At 38.7% G+C, this 27,761-nt stretch overlaps 2 protein-coding genes and 2 long non-coding RNA genes across 7 annotated transcripts; 2 read left to right on the top strand and 2 right to left on the bottom strand.

Moving 5' to 3' along the window:
• Positions 1-6: 6 nt before the first annotated feature.
• On the bottom strand, positions 7-16,548 carry LOC148697632 (uncharacterized). Of its 3 annotated transcripts, XR_015961856.1 has the most exons (7): positions 16,232-16,548; positions 15,988-16,041; positions 15,626-15,807; positions 15,184-15,418; positions 14,932-15,060; positions 14,488-14,545; positions 435-1,177 (listed from the first exon to the last, which is right to left on the bottom strand). It is a non-coding gene; the product is annotated as an uncharacterized LOC148697632 (long non-coding RNA). The 3 variants fall into 3 exon arrangements; XR_015961855.1 differs by lacking the exon at positions 435-1,177 and adding an exon at positions 7-329 and having other exon boundaries at positions 15,184-15,807; XR_015961854.1 differs by having other exon boundaries at positions 15,184-15,807.
• Positions 5,118-9,499, top strand: LOC148697633 (uncharacterized). Of its 2 annotated transcripts, XR_015961853.1 has the most exons (3): positions 5,127-5,590; positions 7,049-7,555; positions 7,645-9,499. It is a non-coding gene; the product is annotated as an uncharacterized LOC148697633 (long non-coding RNA). The 2 variants fall into 2 exon arrangements; XR_015961852.1 differs by having other exon boundaries at positions 5,118-5,590; positions 7,049-9,499.
• A 2,965-nt stretch (positions 16,549-19,513) lies between the features above and the next one.
• LOC137722596 (Metallopeptidase M24 family protein) lies at positions 19,514-24,713 on the bottom strand. Its single transcript, XM_068461638.2, has 13 exons — positions 24,211-24,713; positions 23,340-23,465; positions 23,019-23,138; positions 22,490-22,765; positions 22,141-22,313; positions 21,762-22,007; positions 21,513-21,664; positions 21,118-21,308; positions 20,915-21,023; positions 20,668-20,822; positions 20,432-20,524; positions 20,073-20,153; positions 19,514-19,899 (listed from the first exon to the last, which is right to left on the bottom strand). The coding sequence occupies exons 1-13, from the start codon at positions 24,532-24,534 to the stop codon at positions 19,828-19,830; spliced, it is 2,118 nt and encodes a 705-aa protein (XP_068317739.2). The 5' UTR covers positions 24,535-24,713; the 3' UTR covers positions 19,514-19,827.
• Positions 24,714-25,030: 317 nt separating this feature from the next.
• LOC137722810 (protein AUXIN RESPONSE 4-like) lies at positions 25,031-27,727 on the top strand. The gene is made up of 2 exons (XM_068461905.2): positions 25,031-26,372; positions 27,210-27,727. The coding sequence occupies exons 1-2, from the start codon at positions 25,161-25,163 to the stop codon at positions 27,447-27,449; spliced, it is 1,452 nt and encodes a 483-aa protein (XP_068318006.2). The 5' UTR covers positions 25,031-25,160; the 3' UTR covers positions 27,450-27,727.
• Positions 27,728-27,761: the final 34 nt, after the last annotated feature.

Here is a 27,761-nt window from a genome sequence, read left to right as displayed (position 1 = left end):
GTCGACTTTGAAAAACCGACATAGGTTATGACATGATGGAGGAAGGAACCAAACGTCAGATATGAAAAGCACATAAAAAAAGCTAGCCAACCGTGTGGCTATCGGCTAGGTTTTTCCCCTGCAAACAGGGCTCGGATGATGACATTAAAAATGATGCTATACAATGTCTGAACTCTTTTAACTAGGCACTTGCGACCGAAACTGGGAACTTGTAATGCGCAGCCCTCAAATGCGTTAGGCAAGCCTACATTTCCTATTTTGTTGAGGGCTACCAGGTTGGCATAGTGCTCAAAGTCTTCTTGGCGATAGTCGGAGGTAGACCCCAATCACTGAAAACAGAATAAGGCATTAAATTAATACCAGCACCTAGATCACTTAAAACATGTTTAAAATCAGAAATACCCAATATGTAAGAGATAGTAAAACTCTTTGGATTTTTCTTTTTCGATGGCATCTTGTGTAGTAAAAAAACTACACTGCATTATTCCGTTAGAATCACTTTCTTGAAGTTCACAAGTTTCTTCTTGTTTGTAACACATCCTTAAAAAAAAACTTTCATATGAAGTAATCATCTTTATAACATCCAGCAACGGTAGGTTGATTTGAACATTCGTTAGTGTTTGCATGAAGTCCTTCAATTGCTGATCTTTGACCTTCGATTTTAACCTCTTGAGGTATGGAAGCGGGGGATCATAAACACGCTCATGCACTGGTTTTGGTGCTACAATGGGCTCGACAATTGGCTTTTGTGCAGCTGGTTGTGTTGTCTCTTTGTCTTTTCCTCGGTTTGGTCATCTTCACTGTTTTCAACTTTTTCAATTAGGCACCGTTTGGCTGAGAAATTTGCCTTTTTACCTTTCAGAAATCTGACTCACTAATTGCCCAAATTGCTTCTCTGGATTAGGCACGTTAACATGCTAATAGCGAGTTGGTCTTCTAAGGTCTGTTTGGGTGGTGCAACAAGTTTTTAGGATTGCTGAAACGATTTAACTTGTTGGTTTCCAAGTTCCAACCCACTTGAAATTAGGATGATCCCAAGTTCCATCCCAAATTGTAATGGTTTGCATCAAGGTCATTCTAAGGCCTCCGATAATTATTCAGCATGTTAGCATGTTCCTCCACAAGCTCAAGATAAGCATCCTTATGTGCGCAACCCAGTATATCATGAGTGCGCATGCTGCAGATTATAGAGAAAATTTTCAATGTGACCGATATGGTACACCACGTGTCACTATATAAGTGGTGGGATATATGTGTTAACAATTTAATAACTTAAAAAATAAAATTTCTCATCACTTATATAAAAACACATGGTGTACCCTCCGTATTCCGGTAGCAACGAAAAATTTCTCCAGATTATACAAGCTGCTACGTAGGTGCAAAATTTTGCTACATAATCAAGTCGAAATTTGCATCAAATTTCTTTTCCATCTTCTCAATCTGTGCAGACATGTGTGGAAATCCCACTGACATCTCGAAAATACCATTTTTTTTGGTTAATTCTTTGTTGCCCATTGTTAAGATTCATTGGCCATCATGTCAAATAATTTAAACGCCTCCCTAGCTGACTTAGAAGACAACGATCCTCCAGTCGGAAGGGTGACCTTCTCCTTTGGCGTGGACAAAAAAAGACGAATTAGCTTGATAGTTTCAACCAAAAACCCCTGATCAAAATATTCTTGCATCCCACCTAAAGTTTTGTGATGTGCATACATGCATCCTCGTTCTACTGCCCATGAAACGTAATTTTGAGCATTGCCTTTCTCCTGTTCTGGATGCACAATACAGCTTGAGACTTTGATTCTGCTTTAGCCCGTTCCATAAGACCACTCCAACCATGGGCTAAAACCTATAATTCCCCTTCCCTCCCCTCCTCCCTCCCAAAAAAAAAAAAAAAAAAATCCACTCCAACCTATGACCTAAAATTAACCTAAAACCTAAAACCCAAAATGGGGGGTGGGAGGGGGGGGGGGGTGTCAAATATCAGCCCAACTTTAGGCCACAAAGCAAAGTGAACCCCAGCAAATGAGACTTAAAACGGGGCTGTGAAGCCCACTGCCCATTCCCTACTCGCCTACGCACTGCACATGCTAGGCAATTTCTGCTGCCCAACAAACCCACGTGGGGTAGTTCCCCTGGGTGTTAGACCATTAAGTAGCCCAACGACTAGTTTTCTTCATCTAACGGCTCGATTTAAATGGGTTGTTGGTTAATTCAACGGTCCATGTTCAATTCTTTTTTTTAATTTTATATTTATATATTTATTGAATCCAATGGCTTAGATCAAATATAATAAAATCTAACGGTAAAAAAAAAGAAAAAGATCTAATGGTTTAAATTTAAATCCAACGACTAAAATAATTTTAAAAAGTTATTTAACTTAAAATTCAACCAAAAACTCTATAAATACCTATATATTTGTTCAAACATCTACACAAAACTCACTTTTCTCCTACAATTCTTCCAATTTTTCTTTCTACCATTTCTTCTCATTTCCAAATTTTTTAAGATGGCAAAAGAGCATGTTAGAGGTCGTAATTGGACCTTTGACGAAGATCATGGATTTCTGTTAGTGAATATGGTGTTGTCGGCATGGATCAAAATAGAAAGGTTTTGTGGGGTAAAATCGTTGATAAATTCCATGAAAACTCCAATGTTGGTCGAAGGGAAATTGGTGGTGTTTATGATCGGTGGAAGATTATCAACAAAGCGTGCACTTTGTGGAAGGGAAGCTTGGAGAGAGCCATGGTTGGTATGCTTAGTGGAAGGGGCTCCTCATAAATTGTGAGTTTTTTTGTTGATATTTTAGTTGTCATGTACATAATAGTATTTTGCAACTAATTGTTTTTATGTATTTGTTGCATAGGGTGACAAAGCAATGACAATTTACAAGACAAGAACTACACCAAAAAATCAAGCCTTTAAGTTTCATCATGCTTGGAACATCCTCAAGGATGGTCCAAGGTGGGGAACTAATGGGAACCAACAATGTGGAAGATTATTTCATAGTGAAGCCCCACCCCCAAATGATGTCAATGAAGGTGTGAATTTTGCCGACAATGAAGGTGTCGAACAAATGACCCCAACTTCTTCTTTTGCAAGGCCCCTTGGTAGAGAAAAGCAAAAGGAAGCAAAGAGAAAAGGGAAGTCCCAATATCCGATACGTGCACAATTTGCTAGCGAAATTGCAAGAATGAACGAAAATCATATCTCTCGGTAGGAAGAATAGGCCCAAATGCGTTTGGCCATGAAGGAAGAAGGGGATAAGGGGTAAAAAAGGTTCGAAATTAATTTGATGATGGAGGACCTAGACAAATACACTTCAAAGAGGAAGAAATACTTACATGGTAAACAAAAGGATATTTTACAAAGGAATGCCACAAAGATTATATTTCAAGATGATGATTTATCTCAAGACTATCACCCAAGTCCATCACCAAGTCAAGATGGTGGATATCATTATTAAGCTTATGTGGTTTATTAATTGTTTTTTTTTTATTTTTAAAGTTTATGTGGTTTATTAATTGTCATTTGTATTAAGTTTATGTGATTTATTAAATGCCGTTTGTATTAAATTTATGTGGTTTATCATGATTTTCATGTATTGATTTAGTGATTTTTCAAAATTTATCGGAATTTAAATATTTTTAGGTTAAAATGTTCATAAAATTAATTTAGGATAGTCTACATAATTTTGTTTTTAAAGTTAATTTAAAAAAAAAAAAGCTTTAATTCATTCTTTGATAATCTCGTGCTAAAATTTTAGGCCATAAGGTTGGAGCAGAAAAGTTGTTTATGGGCTAAAACCTAAATTTTTTGGGCCAAATATTTTTAGGTTTTAGGTTAGGGTTGGAGATTGTCTAATCTCCCGAATTTGTTTTCCCTTCAGAAGCGTACTCCAAAAGTTAAGCACTGACATATTTGTTCTCCAAGTAATCTCCGCGATGCTCTACCAGCTCAAAAACTTGGCAGCCAAGCATGGATATACCGCTGATAAGAATATAAAGAAACTTCAGTATGAGGAAAGGGAAGTTGTCTTTCGCAAATTTCTTGAAACAAGACATTTTTTTGTGGCAACGTTGGAATGACTGATGTTGATGCACAAAATTAGTCAAGACTTTGGAACAACGTAAATTGTCAAGTTTGTGACATTCGTTCGGTTGCTCCAGTCACCTGGTGAGATAGAGAAGCAAACACAAGATGTATGTGGTTCATCCTAAGTCTGGTTACATCCAAGGAGTAGATGAGTTCTCATTAATAGTGTAGGGTTTACACAAATGCATAAGTTTAAGCATAATTATCATCATTGGGTTTCGATGACTAGTTTAAGTACAATAATGACATTAGGGGATTAAATGTAGGAGAATGGTCTTCTTTTATAGTTGAGAAGAGTCTCCAGCTTTTGTTTGCGGTCGATGTGGGACTCTATGAGCTTTATTTTGATGTTGACATGTGTCATGCTATGATTGGCCTCCTAGTTGGAGGGAAACTCTTGTGCTTCGGCAGGGGTGCTTCAACATGAACCCTTTAGTGGGTCTTTGAAGATATGAAATTGACCGGTGCTTTGTAGTTTCGGAATTGGTCAAGTATGGTACAAACAATGCTCCCCTAAGTTCCTGGGGTGAGGAAAGCTTCTCGGTTGGGAACTTGTAGAATCCAAGTCATTGAGTAATCACGAAACTTCTGAGCACTAAAGTGTAGTTGCACATAGTAGAAGTCCCCCAAGTCTCCGGATGAGGAGAGTTGCCGAAGGAGATGCCTTATTTGTTTTTGATATCACACACCTTCGTATATGTCTCAACCCAAAAATATTTCAAACTAGTTTAAGCTTCACAAGACCTAACATTTTTATATTTTAGAAGTTCAATTCCTTCTTATTTTATGTTGAGAAGGAAGGAAAGAATAAAATAAAATAAAAACATAAAAAACATAAAAATTAAAATAAAATATAAAATAAAAAATAAAAAACATAAAAATGAAGGCCTAAGTTTTATAAAACCCAGCGCCTTTAATTTTTAATTTTTAATTTTTTATTATTTATATATAGTAACAGTGAGGCCCAGGGAAGTCGGTAAGAGGAGCAGCCCCATTTTCTTTTGCATAGGTCGGCGCAACTTTTTAATCATAGCCCTCTTTTTTATTTTTTTTGGGTTGGAAATTCGAACCCTAGGTTTAGACTTAGGCTTTGCTATGACCTTATCCCTAGCAGGTCAGCACCCTATTTCGAAACCTGAGTCTCATCCCTCTTCCCTGTCGTCCATCCCCTATTATCTTCTTCCTCATTTTTGCCCACAGCCTTGTGCAACTCACCCTTAAATGCGATTTTTCCTTCCAAACTCATGAAAGGTCTCCGCAATTCCATCCCCAAATTTTAAAGCATTAAAAGCTTAATCCACATTCACCTGCAACAACTTCAGATCAGCAGAACAACCTGCAACTGCTCAAACCCAGGTTGAAACATGCAATCGTGACTTCCAAATCCCGTAGCTCGCGGGCATCGGTTTCAGCCCAAGCCTTCTAACCTTATCGTAGTGGGTCGTTCTACGAAGGAAAGGGAGTGGGGGAGGTCACGTTCGAAGGAGTATTTCTGGTGAATTTCTTTTACTTTTTTTAATTTGCACAAATGTTGAGGTTCAAAGGATGGAGGTGGGTAAGATTTATGTGAAAAACAGCAAGGAAGCTGGGGTTTTAGGTTGAAGGTTGTAGCAAGTTCAGGAGTTTCTTCAAATTTCATATCAGTTCTTGGGTTTGGGATTTTAATGTAGAGATGTTTTGGCTATAGTGGTTTGGATTTTTCTGGGATTTTATCAGGAGGGAGGACATGTTGCGTGATTTCCACCATTGTTGTGGATGTTTTTAGGACTTCAACCATTAAATTACTTGGAATTTAATTGGTTAAATAGGCTTTTGTTTGACATATACTTGAAATTGTATACAGATAATTGTATATGATATATAATAAGGACCTTGTGAATGGAGAAAAATATTTATGTTTGTATGTGTGTTGTTGCACAGATTGAAAAAATGTCGGGTTTTGGTAAATTTTTTATATTTTTATATCTAGGGTAAAGGTTTGTGTTTGGAAAATAGTTTAATAGGTAAAGGATTATGGTTTTGGTTTGATGAGTGTAGGCTTATTCATTGTAGGTTTTTGTTTGGACACATAGCTTGTATGGTTGAAGCTATTCGTAGGACACCATTAATTGATTTTACTTCCACACTCTTGAGCCAAGAGTGTGGAAGGCTTTTTGAATTTTTTGTTGTTGAAGCCTTCGGTTGAAGCTTGTTTGAAGCACATCAACAGATTTTATTTCTACACTATTGAGCAAGGCTGTGGAAGCCTTTGTGAATTTTTTTTGTTGAAGCTTTCGGTTGAAACTTTTTTGAAGCACATAAATACATTTTGCTTCTACATTCTTGAGCAAGAGTGTGGAAGACTTTTTGAATTTTTTGTTGAAGCTTTCGGTTGAAGTTTTTTTGAAGCCCATAAACAGATTTTGCTGAAAGACTTTTTGAATTTTTTGTTGAAGCTTTTTGAATTTCTTGCTGCTATGTGGAAGGTTTTTTGAATTTGGGCGTGAGAAGCTCTCCCCTAAAGCTCTCCCCTCAAGGGTGTGGTAAGATCACCCCCCTTGGGTGGGAAGCTCTCTCCCTTGGGTGTGGGGAACTCTCTCCCTTCAGGGGTGTGGGAAGTTCATACCCTTGAGTGTGGGAAGCTCATACCCTTGGGTGTGAGAAGTTCATACCCTTGAGTATGGGAAGCTCTCTCCCTTCAAGGGTGTGGGAAGCTTATACCCTTGGGTGTGGGAAGCTCTCTCCCTTAGGTGTGGGAAACTCTTTATAGGACCTTATAAGTTGATTTTGCTGCTCAAGAGTGTGGATGGCAATCTACAAGTTATAGTTATCTCCTATGTGTTGAAGTTTTTGTTGACCTCCTTAATCATTTAATTAATTGTTAATTACTAATTAATTAATTTTGGATTTTTTATTTATAAATTGTATTTCTTCAAACAAAGTTGTATTCCTTACTTTGATTTTCCTTGTTCAGTGGGGAAGGTGATCAAAAAAGGGGAAATTGGCACCAAGAAAGGGAAAACAACTATGTTAGTTACCCGTAGACGACATTTTGTTTCACAAAGGAGCTCGCAAGCATAAGGTAAAGCCAGTCCCTAAGCCTAAGTTTCAAGAGGAGGTCCTCAAGATTGTCACCTCCAAGAGGGCTGAAGCTGAGGCCATCGGATGTGCTGCTGCCATAGTTGCAGGGTAGAAGAGGCGACTGTTGCCTCCTCCTCCTAACATTGATCATGTTTTTCCTCCAGTCATGGAGCACACTGGCTAAGAAGTTGACCTTAACTCCATCCGTAAGACTTATGAGGTCACTGTTGACGAGTCATGGAGTACAAGGAAGAGGTTGGTAGCACCCTGGAAGGACTTAAAAGTTGCCATGCAGCCAAATAGCTTTAGGTTCGTCAACAAATTGCCTTGTAGGGCACCGAGCCACTGTTGACGAGTTCGGTGAGCCATTAGTTGAGAACAAATCGGATCGTGACCGGATGTAAGTGTTACTTTGTCATTTCCTTACTTTTTCCTCTTTTTCCTTTGTTTTCATTTTCCTTTGGCACTGACGATCATCTTGTCATGTAGGTAATGATTAAGTATGACGATAGACTGCGAAAGGTCAAACGATACAAAATGAAGCTTCAAGAAAACAAGTAGCTTATGGATGAAGCCAGGAATACGAGCAAAGCTTTGACTAAGGTCGTCCAACTCAAGGACCAAACCTTGGAGAGGTTGAAGAGGCAGAATGATGAGAACTTACGATTCAAAAATCAGTTGGAGATGACTATCCTCGAGGCTTTCAAGGTCAAATGGAAGGTTGAAGAGTTGAAGAAGAGTCTCACATGTAAGAGGGAAATTGTTGTACGAGAGTTCTTAGGCACCCAAGTCTTCCACCATGTTATCAGGCCCTACTACGCTTGAGAGATTCAGCTTGAGAGAAGGAAGTGGATGACCATCCTTGACCGATACGACGACGAATGTATTATAAACAAGTACCATGCAAAGATGGAGGAGTATCGGCAAAAAGGTGAACCATTTGTCCTCGAACTTGATCCCAGTAGTGGTGATGAGTTTGAGGATGACATTAGTGCTGACGAGTAGACTCAGCAGGGTGAGGATGGTCCCAGAGATGCCGAGGATGGTGGTGATGGTGATAGGGGTGAGACTCAGCATGACATTGTCGAGAGTTCGACCTCAGATGAGGATGATTCGTAGTGCCTTCATTTCCTTCATGCACTTTGTTGTATGTGTGCCATGTTTTATGTTAGGAGCCTGAAGGAAATAAAGGCACTATGAATCATCCTCATCTGAGGTCGAACTCTCGACAATGTCATGATACGTCTTACTCCATCTCCATCATCGTCATCCTTGGCATCTTCGGGACCATCTTTACCCTGCTGAGTTTGCTCATCAGCATTGGTGTCATCCTCAGACTCATCACCACTATTGGGATCGAGTTTGCCATTTTGCAGTTGCTCCTCCATCTCCGCATGGTACTTGCCGATAATGCATCCGGCGTCGTGTCGCTCAATGATGGCCATCCACTTCCTTTTCTCAAACCGAATCTCTCGGGCGCAGTGGGGCCTGATGACATGACGGAATACCTGGGTCCTAAGAACTCCCCCACAATAGTTTCCCTCTTAACTGGGAGACTCTTCTTTAGCTTTTCAATCTTCCCTTTGACCTTGGAAACCTCGAGGATAGTCGCCTCCAACTGCTTCTTGAGCTGTAAGTTCTCATCATTCCGCCTCTTCAACCCCTCCAAGGTTTGGTCCTTGAGCTGGAAGACCTTAGTCAAAGCTTTGCTTATATTCTTGACATCATCCATAAGCTGCTTGTTATCTTGAAGCTTCACTTTGTATTGTTCGACCTCTCACAGTCTATCGTCCTACTCAATCACGACTTACATGACAAGATGATTATAAGTGCCAAAGGAAAATGAAAAGGAGGGAAAAGTAAGGAAATGACAAAGTAACACTTACATAGTCGGATAACCTCATCATCCGGTCACGATCCGATTTGTTCTCAACTAGTGGCTCACCAAACTCGTCAACAGTGGCTTGGCACACTGCAAGGAAATTGTTGATGAACCTAAAGTTATTTGGCTGCATGGTAACTTTCAAGTCCTTCCAGGGGATGCTACACACCTTTTCCTTGTATTTCCTCTTGCGGCTGGAGCTAGGATCACTTTCCTACCCAGCGTACTCTATAACTGAAGGAAAGACATGATCGATGTTAGGAGGAAGAGGCAACAGTCGCCTCTCCTCCTCTACAACTATGGCAACAGCACATCCGATGGCCTTAGCTTCGACCCTCTTAGAGGTGGCAATCTTGAGGACCTCATCTTGAGACTTAGGCCTAGGGATTGGCTTCACCCTATGCTTGCGAGCCCCTTGTGAAAAAGAATGTCATCTACGGGAATTAACATGGTTGTCTTCTCTTTCTTGGTGCCAGTCTCCCCTTTCTTGCTCACCTTCTTTAGTGAACAAGGAAAATCAAAGTAAAGAATACAACTTTGTTTGAAGAAATACAACTTTATAAAAAAAATCCAAAAAAAAATAATTATTAATTACCAATTTATTAACTAATTACTAATTATTTTGATATTATTAATCATTTAATTAATTGTTAATTACTAATTAATTAATTATTAATCAACTAATTAATCGCTTAACAATCATTAATTAATTTTAAGCATAGGAAGTCAACAAAAACTTCAACACATTGGAGATAACTATAGCATAGTTGTTTTCCCTTTCTTGGTGCCAGTCTCCCCTTTCTTGCTCACCTTCTTTAGTGAATAAGGAAAATCAAAGTAAAGAATACAACTTTGTTTGAAGAAATATAACTTTATAAAAAAAAAATCCAAAAAAAATTAATTATTAATTACCAATTTATTAACTAATTACTAATTATTTTGATAATTATTAATCATTTAATAAATTGTTAATTACTAATTAATTAATTATTAATCAACTAATTAATCGCTTAACAATCATTAATTAATTTTAAGCATAGGAGGTCAACAAAAACTTCAACACATTGGAGATAACTATAGCATGTAGATTGCCTTCCACAAAGAGCTTCTTGAAGCTAACTAAAGCAAAATCAACTTATGTGGTCCTATAAAGAGTTTCCCACACCTAGGGGTATGAGCTTCCTACACCCTTGAATGGAGAGAGCTTCCCACACCTAAGGGAGAGAGCTTCCTACACCTAAGGGTATGAGCTTTCTACACCCTTGAAGGGATAGGAGCTTCCCATACCCAAGGGAGAGAGCTTCCCACACCCTTGAGGTGGGAGATCTTCCCATACCCAAATTCAAAAAGCCTTCCACACTCTTGCTCAAGAGCATGGAAACAAAATCTATTTATGTGCTTCAAAAAAGCTTTAACCGAAAGCTTCAACAAAAAATTCAAAAAGCTTCCACACTCTTGAGCAAGAGTGTGGAACTCAAAATCTATTTATGTGCTTCAAACAAGCTTCAACTGAAGGCTTCAACAAAAAAATTCAAAAAGCCTTCCACACTTTTGAGCAAGAGCGTGGAAGCAAAATCAATTTATGGTGTCCTACGAATAGCTTCAATTATGCAAGTTATATGTCCAAACAAAAACCTACAATGAATAAGCCTACACCCATTAAGGGTGAGTTGCACAAAGTTGTGGGTAGAAATGGGGAAAAAGATAATGAGGGATGGACGACAGGGAAAAAGGATAAGGCTTAAGTTTCGAAAATGGGTGCTGACCTGTTAGGGATAAGGGCACGGCAAAGCCTAAGTCTGAAATATTTTTGGGTTGAGGCATATATGAACGTGTGTGATATCAAAAACAAAGCTTTGCTATTTTGACAAATTGGCAACAAGTAAGGCACTTCCTTCAACAACTCTTCTCGTCCGGAGACTTGGGGGACTACTATCTGTAACTACAGTTCGGTACTCAGAAGTTTTGTGATTACTCAGTGACTTGGATTCTGCAAGTCCCCAACCGAGAAGCTTTCCTCACCCCAGGAACTTAGGGGAGCACTGCCTGTACCATACTTGACCAATTCCGAAACTAAAAAGCACCGGTCAATTTCATACATTCAAGGACCCACTAAAGGGTTCATGTTGAGGCACCCCTGCCAAAGCATAAGAATTTCCCTCCAACTAGGAGGCCAATCATAGCATGAAGATTCTTCTCAACATCAGAATAAAGCTCATAGAGTCCCACATCAATCACGAACAAAAGCTGGAGACTCTTCTCAACTATAAAAGAAGACCATTCTCCTACAATTAATCTCTAATGTCATTATTGTACTTAAACTAGTCATTAGAATCCACTGATAATAATTATGCTTAAACTTATGTATTTGTGTAAACCCTGCACTATTAATGAGAACTCCTTTACTTCATGGATGTAGCCAGACTTAGGGTGAATCACGTATATCTTGTGTTTGCTTCTCTATCTCTATCTAGTTACATATTATCCTCACCAAGTGACCAGAGTATCAACAATTGAGAATGATAAGTCTTATTTCTTTTTATATGGAAGATAATGACTTCAGGGAATTTACTAAAGACAACTTCCTTTCTTTATATTCTTACCAATGGTATATCCATGCTCAACCGCTAAGTTAGAGTGTTGCATAATCACTTGGTGAACAAATCAGAGAACACCCAACTTCTGAAGTGCACTTCTGAGGGGAAGTTGATAAGGAGATTATGGAGCGAGTTGAAGTAGAAGTGGAGCCCAAGATAAAAAGAAAGAAAGGTTGATGATGTGCTACAATGGATGAATGATTGCACAAATGGAGAACAAAGCAATAACCTTCATTTTCCTTTCTGTTGGTTGCTCTCACATGGCATTCAAATTGGCTGCTGGGCTTATAATATTGAAAGGCTTAATAGGAATAAGTTATCAAACAAAAAGTAGCACCAAAACCAGTGCTTAAGCGTGTTTATGATCCCCCGCTTCCATACCTTGAGAGGTTAAAACCGAAGCTCAAAGATCAGTAATTGAAGGACTTCATGCAAACATTGACGAATGTTTAAATCAACCTACCATTTTTGAATGACGTGTTGTTACAAACAAGAAGAAACATGTGAACTTCGAGAAAATGATTCTAACAGAACAATGTAGTGTAGTAAGTTGCCATTGAAAAAGAAAAATCCAGGGAGTTTCACCACCTCTTGCATGTTGAGAATTATGATTTAAAAGTGCTTTAAGTGACCTCGGTGCTAGTATTAATGTAATGCCTTATTTTGTTTTAAGCAATTGTGTCAATGAGAAACTAAATCCTACATTGATGATTATCTTTCTGATCGTCATGTTGCATCATAGGGGCATAATTGAAGATTTAATCGTCAAAGTCAATAATGACTATGAACAGTCAGCTAGTAGCGACACGGCTAACTCTAACGATTTTTTCAGTTCTTCTAAAACATAAACCCAACCGTCAATAGTGGACTTAACCAATTACTACGTCTGTTCCTATGGAAGGGTCTACCTTCAATTATAGCGAAGAAGACTTGGAGCACTATGCCGATCACATTCGAGCATTGCGCATTACAAATCCCCCAGGTTTGGTTGCAGATGCCTGGTTAGAAGAGTTGAGACATTGGTATAAATCCTTTTTAATGTCATCTTGCAAGCCTCTATTGTAGGGGAAAAACTTAGCCAACCACCACACGGTTGGGTGGCCTTTTTTGTTGAGCTTTTCAAATCTAACGTTCGGTTGCCTTTGCCGGTCCATCGTGTCATAACCCACGTCGATTTTTCAAAGTTGACCCTTGCCTTGACCTTATCTGACGTGTCTCGTGGTCTGTTATGAGTTTTCTAACTTAAATACAACTTTCCCCTTTTTTCTTTGTAGTTGATTGGTCTAGGCAGATCCTTTTCTTCGAGGAAAATGAGCTTTAGTTGGTGGTCATCACTTCTTTATCTTCTAGAGAAATTTCAATTACCGTTATCCTAACTGACTCATGTTTACAAGCCGTTGACATTCTAAGAAGTAAATTGCATGGTCTCTCAATACTTATCCTTAATCTGAATAGACTCACTTCTACTTGTTCATTTCTAACTCTTTCGTACTTTGCCAAGTAGATTGTCTGCCGAGCTATGGGGAAAAAGACTAGGTCGGTAATAGTAGGTCAGGCGTTCAACTCAGCAGTCACGGCCCTCATCCTCGGTACGTGTAGAGCACCATTTCAGCGCTAGGAGGAATAGATCTTCGGGCAAACGCCCAGTTGGAAATAATCCATAAGCCCTGGTTCCTAAAAGACTAGCAGTCGGTGCCTCCGCTCCTCTGAGAAAAAATGGCTCTCTTTGCTTAATGTCAAGGGCTTTGACACCTTTGCTTCGAAAAGAAGCAAAGTGTTCAACTCGAGCGAGACCTAAGAGGCTTCGTGATGCTTTGGTAGCTAAGGAGACAGAGCTTAAGGCTTCCAGGAGGACCGTCAAGACGGTAAAAAAGAAGAGGGTTAAGCTAGAGCAAAGGAACAAGCTCCTAGGGAGGCAGGTGAGTGCTACTGCCACAAAGAAACTTCAAGTTGTTTTGGAGCTATGGCCTAAAGATACCGCTCAGGCCTTGAAGGAGGAAAACAAGTAGCAGAAGAGGGTCTTGGATAAAACCTCCCAAATTGCCAGTTGGGATATAGATTTTGGGCTAAAGAGGACAACAACTAAGATTTTGCAAATTGGGTTGTTTTGGCCTTCACTTTTCAAGAATGCAAATAATTGGTGTCAAGTTTGTGATCGTTGTCCACGAGTGGGCAATCAGTCCAAGTGCTTATTGGGAAGCAACCCAATTTTCTAACACTAACTTGAAAAACATCCAAAAGATACATTTCGTTTTCAGTTTTGTTTTCTTTCATGATACTAGTTTAAAATTTTGTATTTTTAACTATTTTTTTGTGTGTACAAATTGTTAGCTGTGAAAATCCTTGTTTGTAATAAAATTTGCTTAGTGTGTTTTTAATTAGAAAAAGCATTTGTTCTGTTGGATAAAATTCTTATCTTTTCAAAGAAAAATTTTGCTTAGAGAAACTTCTATTGTGAAAAACTAAGTTGATAAAAACAAGTTAGTGATTGAAAAACTTTGGGCTTTTGCAGGTTGCAATCGTCCATATAAGGCGGCCCTATTTTATCTAAGACGTGCAAGGCAAATAAAGAAAAACTAGATCCTGCATGCAGCAACAATTCATTCATTCACATCAACCACAACAGTTCTAAGACTATCATATTCCAAAAAAATTAAGTTGTTCAAAGCACTCAAATTTCACGCAGAGGACAGGCAAAGCAGACAAGCAGATATGGGTTCGTAGCCTATCATCGAATTGCCAAGTCTCTAAGATCATTCCTAATCTTGTTTATTTAGCAGTTAACTCCTATGCATGTTTCTAAGCAGAGTCACAGCAAGCAACAGTTATAAGGTGGGTTTTCAGAAAGCATACCAGCGCAATTCCAACGAAGCAGCAGTTATATATCCTCCAACTGAGATTCTTAAGATTGCTAAAAGATAAAACATAGAAAATGTCAGACGTTTCAAAACTTATAAAGCATTTAAACTCGTCGAAGTGTTGGGAGTAGTGAAGATTAAATATAACCTATTTGTCCAAGTTTCTATGATAATTCCTAAGTAAGGATGTCAATTGTCAGTCAGAGTGCAATTTGCTTCAACATCTTAAGAGCCTAAAACTATGCGATGTTGATACTTGATTCAAATAAACAATTTTCTATATGCAAGGTTGCAAAGTCTACTCAATTAACATTTAAGCAGAAGAAAACTCATTTCTTTGTCGATTGATTGGTGTTATCGACCAAGAGGTCCCTTATCTTCTCATTATTATTGACTTCTAGCATATTAATGCATAACTCATATCTCATGAAGTTAACACCTCTGTTTTCAGGAGTACCCTCCATCGTAAAGGTCTAGCCAGTTCCAGTTTGTCCATAGGCAAAAATGCAGACATTGTAGCCATCCAACACTGAACTCACAATAGGTCTCGTTTGAGCGAAAACAGCCTCTGCACATTTGAAAAGTTCAGCAAGAATGATACAAAGTTCTAGCTAAAAGTTATTCATCTTAAACAATCAACTGCTGAGTATTAGACAGTGCAATTACAAAATCAGCATGAGTTCTCAGCTACCTTGGTTGCCCTCAGGTCTGAAGACATGGTCAAACTTGAACTGCTTTTTAGAGGAGTCAGAACAAATGACCTGCAACCCATTGTCTAGGGAGGATTCCAATCCAACAACGGAACCTGATCGGCTTGAAATTTCAGTTTGATTCATAGGTCCAAATCTGCAGAAAACTCAGACGTTGCCTTTAAGCTCAATCAGTTACTTCTTCTTTAAAAGTTCATGTCCAATACCTAGATATCCCTAAACAAACAATTACAGTCAAAGAGAGGAAGGAAAGTTAGAAAATAATTGTGAGTGATTAAAACAAAAGGTTCACTCGAGGAATTCGTAGTGAGCTTGACTTCATCAGACAAGGCAGTATGCTCTCTCTTCAAGTCCTAAAGCATAAGAACAAAACCATAAACGTTTAGTGACTTTGTCGAAGGATTCAAAACAGAAAGAATTTACAAATGCTTCCAATCACTTTCTAAGCTTTCCTCAAAGCGACATTAACAAATCAGCGATCTTCTGCAAAACTGGAAGGACCATTTGACATGGAGAACCTTCTTGAGTTCCGTTCGACGTGCTACTCTCACCAATCAAATCAGAATCTCACTCGAAGGGTTTGGTAGCAATATCTGGAGTACATTCTGAAAATACTGCTATAATCAGAGCCTGACTTCAACGACTCCCCAAAAATTTTCCATTTTCTTACAACTTAACTACTCAATTTCAATTCACAGTGTAACAGTTTAGTTGGAAAAAAAAAAATCCGAATTTCTTTCAGAAAATTAAAGATTAAAAAACCAAAGATTGCAGAAATTACCCACCCTTGTCGCTCACGTCACCGTCCAACTGGGTTGTAATTTTTTCTAGGGTTTTAACTGAAGAAAAAGGGGTGAATTCGAATCAGAAAATTTCCCAATTCTAAATTTTCTAGGACTCGAATATAAAATAAAAATTAAAAGAAGCAGTAATAATCGAATCCGAACCTTAAATTCAACATTTTCTTGTAATTAAAAAAAAAAATTAAAAAAGGGGGCAAATTGAATAAAATAAAACAAAAGCACGAACCTGCGTCAGAGGTCGAAGAGGGCTTGGAGTCGTGATTTGGAACGACGTCCTTGCACTTTTGGGGAAACATTTCCAGGTGCTCTCTCGACCATTTAACAAGAAATTAAATAAAAAACAAGAAATAACTGGAGTGCGAGAGAGAGAGAGACAGAGTAACTTCCATGGATTAGGATCACAGCAAGAATGCGAGTTCTAGAGAGAGAGAGAGAGAGAGAGGGTTGTGGATTTTAGACGAAAATCTCAGAGAGCTAGAGAGAGAGAAGGAGACCGTTAGTTTATAGGACCGGAGGGATTTGTGAGGGGAGTGTTTTGATTGCATTGAAGTTTGAATTGGGTGAACTGACCCGTCGGTTTAAATGGAAGGGAGCTCTGTGTTTCTAACGGCTATAAAAAGTTTTCTCGTTGGACCACTTTGAAATGGCCCAATAGGCCCAGTCGGTAAGAAGGCAAAACCACGCTTAGTTTCACGTAGTCCGTTTAAAAGGACGCAACATTCACGTCGTTTATTAGTAGAACTAATTGCAAAGAGTAATATTAGGAATATCGACTTTTAAATTAAATTTTTGTAACCATATGACGTGATTATTGATGATTAAATTATTACTTAAGGGTTAATTAACGTACTTATTTTCTAATGTTGACACATCATATGATTTGAAAATTTGATCAAAAAAATTAGTGTGCCTAGCATTACTCAATTGTAAAATAAACTGTGAAGTGTGGTTCTACGTAAACAATTAACGAAAGCCTAATGAACTTATATAAGGGTTGATTAACGTACTTATTTTCTAACGGTGACACATCATATGATTTGTAAATTTGATCTAAAAAATTAGTGTGCCTAGCATTACTCAATTGTAAAATAAACCGTGAAGTGTGGTTCTACGTAAACAATTAACGAAAGCCTAATGAAATTATACACAATAGTAGTTTGAATGGTTCACATTTTAACACTTATTTTAATTTTTAACACTCTTACGAGTAATACAAAAAGATTAAGAGCGATATTATATTTTTTATGATTTCTTTAAGAGCGATATTCTACTTTCCAATAAGGCAATAAAGCGTTCTAATTTTCTCACATTAGTATCCTCAAATACAAAACGTTAGCTTCACGCATGCTACATAAAGTGATTAACAAAAGCCTACGAAATTATACACCTTAGTAGTTCGAATGGTTGATATTTTTAACACTTTCTTGATTAAGACATAAAGATTGAAATACCATATCCTTTTATGGAAATTATTTCTAGAACTTTAGGAGAATGTTAGCAACCTTCTCACTTACTTTCTTATTCAACATTTTCACTTCTACTTATGTCAAGTGGTATTCTACTAGCACGCAGACTAAAAAGTTAATTATTTTTTAATTGAAAATCTAAAATTTTAATTATAATAACAAGGGAAGAAAAATTGTAGAATTTTTAATGTAATTAAAATTATAGCTTTGAGTGCTAATAGAGCACACGTGACATTAAAAGAATTGAGAGAGTTGAAATGAGAAAATAAATGAGAAAGTTGCTATCATTTCTCAAACTTTAATAATGTTTTTTTATAATTATTTCCAAATGTATAAATTCGCCCTTGAATGATTTTCTTCCTAATTTCTATAAAGATCATCACTCAAGTCAACCACAAAATGTTGCAATAGGAGGGGCCTCTCACAAATGTAAACAAACGATGCAATAATGTTGCAACACACTCGTGCGCAAATCCATCTCTCAGCCATCATCTTATCCATCGTCTGGTCATCGTCTCAACCACTCTAGATTTTTTGTCCCATTTTGATGTTTGTTTGCTCGGTGACAATGATGATTTTTACGAATATGTGAATCATCATATATTCACAATTATTGGAAATCATAGAGATAACTCTAGTTTTTTTTATATAAAAAAATAACAGGTAGGCTCGGGACCATTCTAGGCCCTTCATGGCTGCGCCCCTACCTGCTACTGTCAACACTCGTGGGCACTGTGTCACATCCCGACCCGGGGGGGACCACTTCCCGGGCCCGCTCCACCACCGTAGCACGATATTGTCCGCTTTGGGCTTACCATTCCCTCACGGTTTTGTTTTTGGGAACTCATGAGCAACTTCTCAGTGGGTCACCCATCATGGGATTGCTCTAGCCCCCTTCTCGCTTAACTTCGGAGTTCCTACAGAACCCGAAGCCAGTGAGCTCCCAAAAGGCCTCGTGCTAGGATGAGAATATACATTTGAGGATCACTCCCCTGGGCGATGTGGGATGTCACAATCCACCCCCCTTAGGGGCCCGACGTCTTCGTCGGCACACTTGCGGCCAGGGTTAGGCTCTGATACCAAATTTGTCACATCCCGGCCCGGGGGGCACCACTTCCCGGGCCCGCTCCACCACCGTAGCACGATATTGTCCGCTTTGGGCCCCGACCACGCCCTCACGGTTTTGTTTTTGGGAACTCACACGAGAACTTCCCGATGGGTCACCCATCCTGGGAATGCTCTCGCGCGCTACTCGCTTAACTTCGGAGTTCCCAGGGAACCCGAAGCCAGTGAGCTCCCAAAAGGCCTCGTGCTAGGTAGGGATGAGAATATATATTTAAGGATCACTCCCCTGGGCGATGTGGGATGTCACACACTGTAACCTTTGCCGCTGGCCTCACTGTGCCAATGTGGGTATTCGAGCTCGGGAAGCGACGAAGGCAAGTCAACTTGGTGACAAATTGGCCATTCCAAACATTCCTGATATGCAACACCATAGCAATGTGTAGCTCCCTCACCGTCGCAATTGCCCTTCTATGGCCACAAACGGGTGATATGAGTTATGCTTGAGCAAAAGTTGGACTACCAATATTAGGCGTAGCTCTTTCGCGGATGCTCGCGGCATTTATGGCTGGTGTTGGGTTGGTAACATGTAAGACTATCTCCAACCGAAGTGTCCAGAGAATCAGAGGGTCGAAAATAGTTCGAAAATCATCTCTAACCGAAGGCTAGGCCAAATGGCTCGGTCAACCGACTGGCCCAACTCAACCAGCCAGCTAGCCCCGGGCCGGGCCGGAATTTTCATTATTCATGTCGGTTGCATTGTACTTATTCATGTCAGTTATATCCGACAGGAATGATAGGTCAAAATTTCAAATACAACGGCTAGTTGACGTCAACTAGCCGTTATTTTTGAAAATTTTTTTTTAACAAAAAATTTTTAATTTTTACTTTTTTTTAAATTCTATTTTTTTCCTATAACTTCCTAAGCCATTATACAACATTAAATTAAATTAAGTAACATGAAACAACATTAAACAATATGAAACAACATTAAATAACATTAACCAACACAAAAATTATGTTCTCTTCGGTTGGAGACGGTATTTTGTGACAGGGCTAAAACGACTTTGAAATGCCAATAACAAATCTCTAAATGTAATGAGTGCTTGAAATACAAAAGTACACTACTAAATTCAATTGAACAGTTCAATAATCTTGAGAAATATCACCGCCTCCGGAGCAAATTATGTACAAGGATACATATTTGATCATCTTATCGTTGGGGCTAGCTACTATTCTTGTGTATAAAAGGGTACAACATGGGAGAAGAGAGACTGATGGATAGAAATACGAATCACTGCTTCACGAGCGGCCTTGTGTTGTCCCAAAGCCATTGACGAGCAGAACCCTCCACAAGAGGGGAGACCTGCGTAACCTTAAAAGTCAGTTCTAATATCTAAAACCGAATCCAGAACAACTTAATGATATTACCAAGATAAATTAACTCTATACCCACAAACACGCATACCCGACATGAGCTTTTTATTCAACATAGACACAACCCTCGAAAGAAAAATGGTTTTCTTGATCTGTACTAACCTTCTCCCAAACTTGTGAATGGTAATCATTAAGCCAATCAAACTCCGCAGCAGAAAGCAAAGATAAGTCGATCATTTTAGCCTGCATGGTAAAAACCGTATGAAAAGAAAACCATAGAAACCATCCCTTCCTTCAACAATAAATCACTAATCAGAACTTGTTAGGGCCATTCCAACACCAAAGCCATGCTAAAAGTAAAAGCCAGTGTGAATAGGGGGATTGTTCGACTTCAAATTTGGTTTTCTTAGTCAAGGCAAACTAAAAGGTTTCAAGCACTAATGTATTGGTCAGGTACTCACTGAAAAAGGTCATGCTCGTAAGTCATAACCAATTGGACTACTAGGTAACCAAATGCATACCTGAATCGGGACAAATGTGAGTTTTTCAAACCCCAGGTAGCTAATTCCTCCAAAACGATTTGGTGTGTCGACTTCTTTCACAACTAGGAGATTCTGTATGAAGATGAATATGTGGAAGTATGGAACAAGAGTGGAAGATAAATGAGCATAAAATCGTTCTGATTGTAGAGCAACAAGGAAAATTAGCATCAATATTACAAATACAATGTGCAGAGAGAGAAGGGAGGCGGGGATACCTCAATCCGAATGCCAAAGGCATGGTCTTCATAATAGCCAGGTTCATTGCTAACAATCATGCCCTTCTGTAATGGAGTCATATTTCCAAATCGAAAGCTAATACCTTGAGGTCCCTCATGAACATTTAATGCAGCTCCCACACCATGCCCAGTTCCTACCACAGTTAAAACAAAAGTAAAAATAACCGAGCTCATTTCAGAAAGGAAAAAAATTAATGATAATTTGATAGAAATTCAAGGAAAATACCATGTCGATAATCCAGTCCTATCTTCCAAAGGGAAGATCGAGCAAATGCATCTAACACAAAACCAGGCATGTTTTCAGGGAATACTGCCTCATCAAGAGCTATATGACCCTGCAATTGCAAACTCTATCAGAAAACTCAAAGACAATTAGGGCATCAAATTAGTCAGTGTTAGGAGTAGAATAGTAGTACATTAATTATATACCTGCAAAACTCGGGTAAAGCATTCTTTTTGTCGCGAGGTAGGTTCACCAAAATGTACAGTCCTAGTTATGTCAGTTGTTCCATCAACATATTGACCTCCGCTATCCAATAGGAAGAGTTTCTTGTCATCCACAACACTACAACTATCTGGTTCTGCTCTGTAATGTATGATAGCACCATTTGCACCAGAACCTGGAATATTATAATTTACATTGTAAGGCATTGAAGAAACCAGAAAAAGAACTACTAACTTCAAAAGAAGAAAGAAAAGCGGAATCCAATATCCAAGTAGTAAGCTTAGGAAATAAGAGCACGCTTATCTATGGCAATGAAGGTAAAAACTTCAAAGAACTACAGTATAAAAAAATGTAACAAAAATAAGGAAGTGGCATGCACCGCTTATGGTGTCAAAGCTTGTATCTAGGAAACCAGACTGCGCCGAACGAAATTCAAGAAGTTTTTCGGCAACTTCTACCTCAGTCAATTTCACGTTCTCATTAATTTTCTCCTCCATCCATACCCAAAACTGCACTAGAGCAGCAGCATCTCTGCACATCAAAAAAGAAGGGAACCAAACCATGATATGCAAAGCAGACAAATATGATTATCGGCACAAAGTCATGTTTGGAGGGAAGAAAAAATTACTTTAAATGACAACTCTGCATGCCTTCCAACTCAGAATCATTTTTAACTGCCTTTGCCAAAGAAACAGGGGACACTCTATAAATTCCAGTCGGTCCTCCGGACCAACCATTTGAGTCGTCACTCTTACCTTTTCTTTTACTTTCAAGGCTCTCATAATATCTTTCACAAGCAGAGTTAAAGGTGTTGACAATAGCAGCATTAAGAGAAGATATATCCATCCAAACTTTAGCCCCTTGTGCTGCCAGACTGAAAATGAAAAGTAGGTTTGCTATTATCGACGAAGGTCTGAGAAGACTGAGATGGTAACATAATACAAATTTCAAATAAAGCAATATCACAAATAGCCCGACTGGTACAGCCTACAAATCAGAGACCTCACCTTTCTACTTCAGAAAGAATGGAGTCATATGGCAACAATTCAATGCCTGCCTTCTTCAAGTGATCCATCACCTCTGTGTTCACTTTAGAAGTATCTATAAATAATTTTGCTTTATCAATCTCTACAATCAGATATGCATACATAACGGGTGAATGCGGAACATCACTTCCTCTCTGCAAAAGAAATTTAGCACATCCTTTGAATTAATAAATTAAACACAAAAGCAGGAATTTATGGATAAATTCAAATCATAATTTGAGGCCTCGTTTGGCAGCTCGGACAATAGCTGACAACCAGGGTTAGCATGTCTCTGCCAAAAAAATCTCACAGAGATGTTAAGAGGTATTACCAAGTTCAATAGCCAGGCAACTTCATCGAGCATAGATATAATTATCGCAGATGAACCAGCATCAGCAAGTTCCGACCTCAAAGACAACAACTTTGATGCTACATCTACACCAGCATACTTGAGATCATGTACTCTCACTGGTTTGTTTGGAGGCTTCGGTCTTGATTCATTCCATACTTCATCCACAAGATTTTTATCATAAAGGAAAACTAACTCATGGTTCTTCTTTGCAATACCTTGTTTCAATTCTTCTGCAGCCTCAGAAGAAAACAGAAACTGCTCCCTTCACCATATGATGGAGAAGGTGGAATTATAAATAAAGCAAGTATGATAAATGGAAAATAAAATTAATAATTAAAGATTCTAATTGTAATTCAGAGGATAAAAATGAATATCAGAGAGGTAGTTAAATTCCACATTTCAAAAATTAGTAGTTCAACAAGTCAAAAAAACAGTAGTGTTCGTTAGTGATAGAAACTTATGAAAAGACATGTTGAAGATCAATTTAAAGAGGATAAGTATTGCTCACAGGATCGATGCCAACTCTCCCACCAGGAGCCAAAACATTATTCAACCATTCAATAGTCGTAGGAACTCCTAGAGAACCTGCCCGCATGAGAATCCAACTAGAGCTCAGCTGCTTTTCAGCCTAATAGTAGGAAATAGTAAAAGCTGTCAAGAATCACACCTCAGCCCAGATGATACACAAAGAGACACCACTCTCCCAACCACACACCAAAAACAAAACTCTAAAGAATTGAGTTATACAATGTGCAGATCGAAAAAAACATAGTAACACAAGAGACCATCATAACAACAAGCATCAAAATGATGTTTTATCTTTACATACCTGAAGAAAGTAGCGCCCATCTGTCCAAAGAGCAGCTTTATCCTTTGTGACGACAGCAGTTCCAGCACTTCCTGTGAACCCCGATATAAAGGTCCTCCTCATATAACATTCAGCAATGAACTCACTCTGCAGACAAAACAGGTAACATAGTATATAAGAACTCAATGCCACTCTAGCTACGCCTACAGGTGAAAAGAACTACAGCATTTTCTTTCTGTTTTACTCATAACTCCCAATATAGCAAACAAAAGAAAAACTTCAACGAAATTTTAATTTTACAATCGAAATGCTTCAACCAGTAAAAACCCACTTGAATAGTTCGCACAACACAAAGCACACCATACCAATCAAACTACAATTGTACAGAAAATAAATGTACAAGTAAAATCAAATCTCGAAATTTTGGAAACAAAAACTCAAACTGACAATCCCAAGTGAATTTGACAACCACCACACCATCCCGGACCATAAAAACGGAAAAAAGGAAGCTAGTCAATAAAACAAGACTGTAAAATTGAAACATAAAGCAACAAACTTGCAAATATTAGCTCCAAAAAAATCAAAACCCAGTTAAATTCAACATAAAACACACAATCCAAGAAAAAAAATCCAAAATTCAATGGACGAAGACTATAAAATTGAAACAAAACAACAATATGCAAGATATTAGCTCCAAAGTAATCAAAACCCAGTTAAATTCTACATACAACACACAATCTAAATAAAAAAATCCAAAATTCAGAAATTAAAAAGCTCGTAATTCGTAGTATAATAGCTCAAGCCAAACAAAGCACAATAAAATTCTACAGCCATTAAATTCCCCATGAACAGTAAAACCTCAAATTAAACCCAAAAAGCAACGAAATTTAACCTGGTGAGCATCCTGAGAAGGAATGATATAGGCGTCGATGCCGACGCCGGGCTTCGAGAAGAGCTGGCGGAGGGCGCGTAGCTTCTCGTCGGAAGAATCTGAACTGGATCGCTTGTTTCGGAGCTCCGACGAAGGCTTGGCAGAGATGGAGGAGCAATTTCGGATCGTCATGACCGGAGCTTTTGGAGTAATAGTGAAAATTTTGGGGTGGGACTTGGAATTGTGGAAAATGGGGAGCGAGAGGGGAAGGAAGCGGCGGAAGTAGTGAGAGCGGGCGAAGGGCAAGGAGAGAGGGCGCACTGCCTGTGATGACAGTGAGTGCATCGTAGCAAAACTCGGGAGAGAGAAGGAAAGAGTTGTTGAAAGAACAGCGTCAGTTATCAGTCACCACACAGAGAGGGAAGAAGATGCGATTAACAACGACTTGTCGTTTCTTGCCTCCGCTTTCTCTCTTTGTCTCATTTTATTTCTAAAAGAACTCAAAAAACAATATATATATATATATATATATATATATATATATGATCATTGATCTTTTAACTTATTACAATGTGCAATTACAATCTTTTTCGTCAACCATATTCGAACTTTCTTAGAATGAGTCACGTGAGACTGAATTAATGAACAAATATAAAAAACTAGATGAGAAAAATAGCAACGGTCTCTTAATTTTAACCCATTAAAAAATAATCATTAACTTTAACTTAATTAGAGTAATAATCCATTAACTTTAATCTAATTGACCGAAAATAAGTAAATAATTATAACCACATATTTTAATATGTTAAACGATCTATAGTCATAATTTTTTAATAGAGGAACCATCGCAGTTGAAATTAAGAGAAAACTTCTACAATTTTCTCTTATTTCTAGCAAGCGTTCTCTCTCGCTTTACTTTTCAGTTCTACGCCGCTGATAAAAAAACCAACCCAAAAAGCTTCCAATTTTCAATGGTGACCATCGCAGAGAAAGACGAAGACCAGCACCGCCGAGACCCGAAACCGAAGCGGTCGTCACCAGAAGAGATCAAGCCAACTCCACCACCAAAACCCACATCGCCGACGCCAAAGCCACTGCAAAACGCCCAAAATCCTTTCGCTTTTTGGTTCTACTTCACTCTCATAGTCTCTTTCGTCACCGTCTTCTTCATTTCTCTCTCCTCTATCTCCACGCAGGACCCAAAGTCTTGGTTTTTGAGCCTGCCGGCCGCTCTCCGCCAGCACTACTCGAAGGGTCGCACCATAAAGGTACAAACTCATCCGAATCAGAATCCGGTTGAAATTTTTTGTACTGAGAAAGGTTCTGTAGGATCGGAAAATGTAGTTATTGTTCATGGCCTGGGGCTTAGTTCTTACTCTTTTCGAAAAGTTGTTGAATCTTTGCGGTCCAAAGGGGTTTGTGCGGTTGCGTTTGATTTGCCCGGAAACGGGTTTTCGGACAAATCGGTGGTGGAGGTTGGAGAGGGGGAAAGCGGGATTTTAGGGAGATTTTGGAATGTGTATGGTGAAATTCAGGAAAAGGGTTTGTTTTGGGCATTTGATCAGATAATTGAAACAGGGCAGATTCCGTATGAAGAAATTGAAGCTCGGGTTTCGAAGCAGAAGGTTTTGAGGCCAATTGAAATGGGTCCTGATGAGATTGGTAAGGTGTTGGGGCAGGTAATTGAGACGACGGGTTTGGCCCCTGTGCATTTGGTGTTGCATGATTCAGCTTTGGGGATGGTTGCAAATTGGGTTTTGGAAAATGCGGGATCGGTGAGGAGTGTAACGCTCATTGATACCTCACCCAGATCGACAGGTGCTTTGCCTTTGTGGGTTTTTGGAGTGCCAATGATTAGGGAGTTTGTGCTGAGGTTTTCACATGCTTATACTTGGTTGATTAGGTTGAGTTGCTCTAGGGGGATTGATGTTTCGGATGTCGATTCGCATAGACTTCTATTGAAGGGTAGGGATGGGACAAGAGCCATTGTTGGAATGGGAAAGAAGTTGAATCATAGCTTTGATATAGCAGAGTGGGGCGGCTCGGATGGATTGAAAGGTGTGCCAATGCAGGTGCTTTGGTCTAGCAGTTGGTCCAAGGAATGGAGTGAAGAGGGAAACCGTGTTGCAAGTGCACTTCCACAGGCAAATTTTGTCATGCATTCCGGTGGGCGGTGGCCTCAGGTGAGGATTCGATATATTTATGAACTACCGCTTGATTTTCTTGTATGTGATAAGACCGAAAATCTCAATATTTAGGATACATTTGGCTAGGTCTTGGTTTCCTTACAATAATACTTTTACAAATTCTAAATGGTAGAAAAATATGAAATTCATATAGCAATTAAACTTGTGTCCGGTGAACACCAGACAATGTCTCTGTTGTATTCTGAAATTGTCTTTGTACTGCATGTAAGTAGAATAATACGACTTCAAATTGCGATAGAAGATTAGGATCTAATGGTATATTCAGAGAACAGCATCAGTTGCTGGGTGGACGAGGCTAGGTTTTGAATGGCTAGCCTTCATTTAAAATCAATGTAACCAGATATTGTAACTCAAGAAGCTGGCGGTTGGTTTATGGCAACGTTAAAAGGCTTCTGCTTCTAAGTCTTGAATCTACAGCATTGACTATACAGAATATGTACTATAGTTACAACTTATTAAGCTAGCAATTATTTTGAAAATTCAGGATTAGACTGAGTTCAATGACGTAACATTGTTTGGACTTAACTACAAATCTATGATTAAAAAGAATGTTGACAAATTTCATCTCAACGATATGCAGTGTATTTGGATTAACATTCAATATGATGCTATTAATGCACTCAAAATGCCAAATGATGTTTCCTACTTTAAAGCTAAAGAGTTTGATTTTAATTTCCATTTTTATGGGTCAACTTCGTATTGTGTTGAACAATTTGACAAGTAGTTCAAGAAATTCCTCTGTTGCAAGGTCTTCTCACTCATCGGTTGTGGAAGTTCCATTGAGCTGTTTTTTTTTTACTTTGGTTAATGTAGGAGGACGCAGCTGATGAGGTAGCTGAAAAGATTGCTTATTTCGTGTCCTCATTGCCTGCAACTGTCAGAAAGGTTGAGGAAGAGCCGATCCCCGAGCATATTCAGAAGATGCTTGATGAAGCAAAAAGTAGTGATCATCATCACCATGACCATGGCAATGGGCATCACCACCATCATAGTCACGGAGCTAGTTATCCTGATGCGTACGGTCTTGGCCACGGTCATGGATGGGCAAGTTGATGAGTTTTATTTTGTTTTCAACTTTTTTCCCAAGTCAGCATGCAGTTGAGGTAGAAATTCGATTTTTGGCCACTGGACTAATCCTTTTGCTCTGCCATCAACGCACAGAAATTTTTATCTGCCGTACAAGATTCGTCGATGAAGACGTTTGTTCTGCTGAATCTATGAAGCTGTGATGTATTGATGTATTGTATTTTGTATTCTAAATTTAAGAAAGGAAGCTGGTTGATAGGTATGTAGTAAGACCTCACATTTGCAGATTTATAGTCTTTTACTGATTCCTCTCTCCCATATAATTTTCGTTTGCCATTC

Source organism: Pyrus communis, chromosome 4 (assembly GCF_041283825.1).
Source record: "Pyrus communis isolate YQ-2024b chromosome 4, ASM4128382v1, whole genome shotgun sequence".
Taxonomy (NCBI): domain Eukaryota; kingdom Viridiplantae; phylum Streptophyta; class Magnoliopsida; order Rosales; family Rosaceae; genus Pyrus; species Pyrus communis.
Note: the sequence above shows the minus strand (reverse complement) of the source record. Positions and strands in the feature narration are given on the sequence as shown.

Excerpts from the sequence above, each read along its gene's own strand:
- LOC137722596 (XM_068461638.2), bottom strand. The coding sequence starts at position 24,534 with ATGCACTCACTGTCATCACAGGCAGTGCGCCCTCTCTCCTTGCCCTTC. Across the intron at positions 22,008-22,140 it reads ATTCTTTCTGAAGTAGAAAG|TCTGGCAGCACAAGGGGCTA; the intron begins GTGAGGTCTCTG and ends TTTCATTTTCAG. Across the intron at positions 20,823-20,914 it reads AGGACTGGATTATCGACATG|GAACTGGGCATGGTGTGGGA; the intron begins GTATTTTCCTTG and ends TAACTGTGGTAG.
- LOC137722810 (XM_068461905.2), top strand. The coding sequence starts at position 25,161 with ATGGTGACCATCGCAGAGAAAGACGAAGACCAGCACCGCCGAGACCCG. Across the intron at positions 26,373-27,209 it reads CCGGTGGGCGGTGGCCTCAG|GAGGACGCAGCTGATGAGGT; the intron begins GTGAGGATTCGA and ends TGGTTAATGTAG.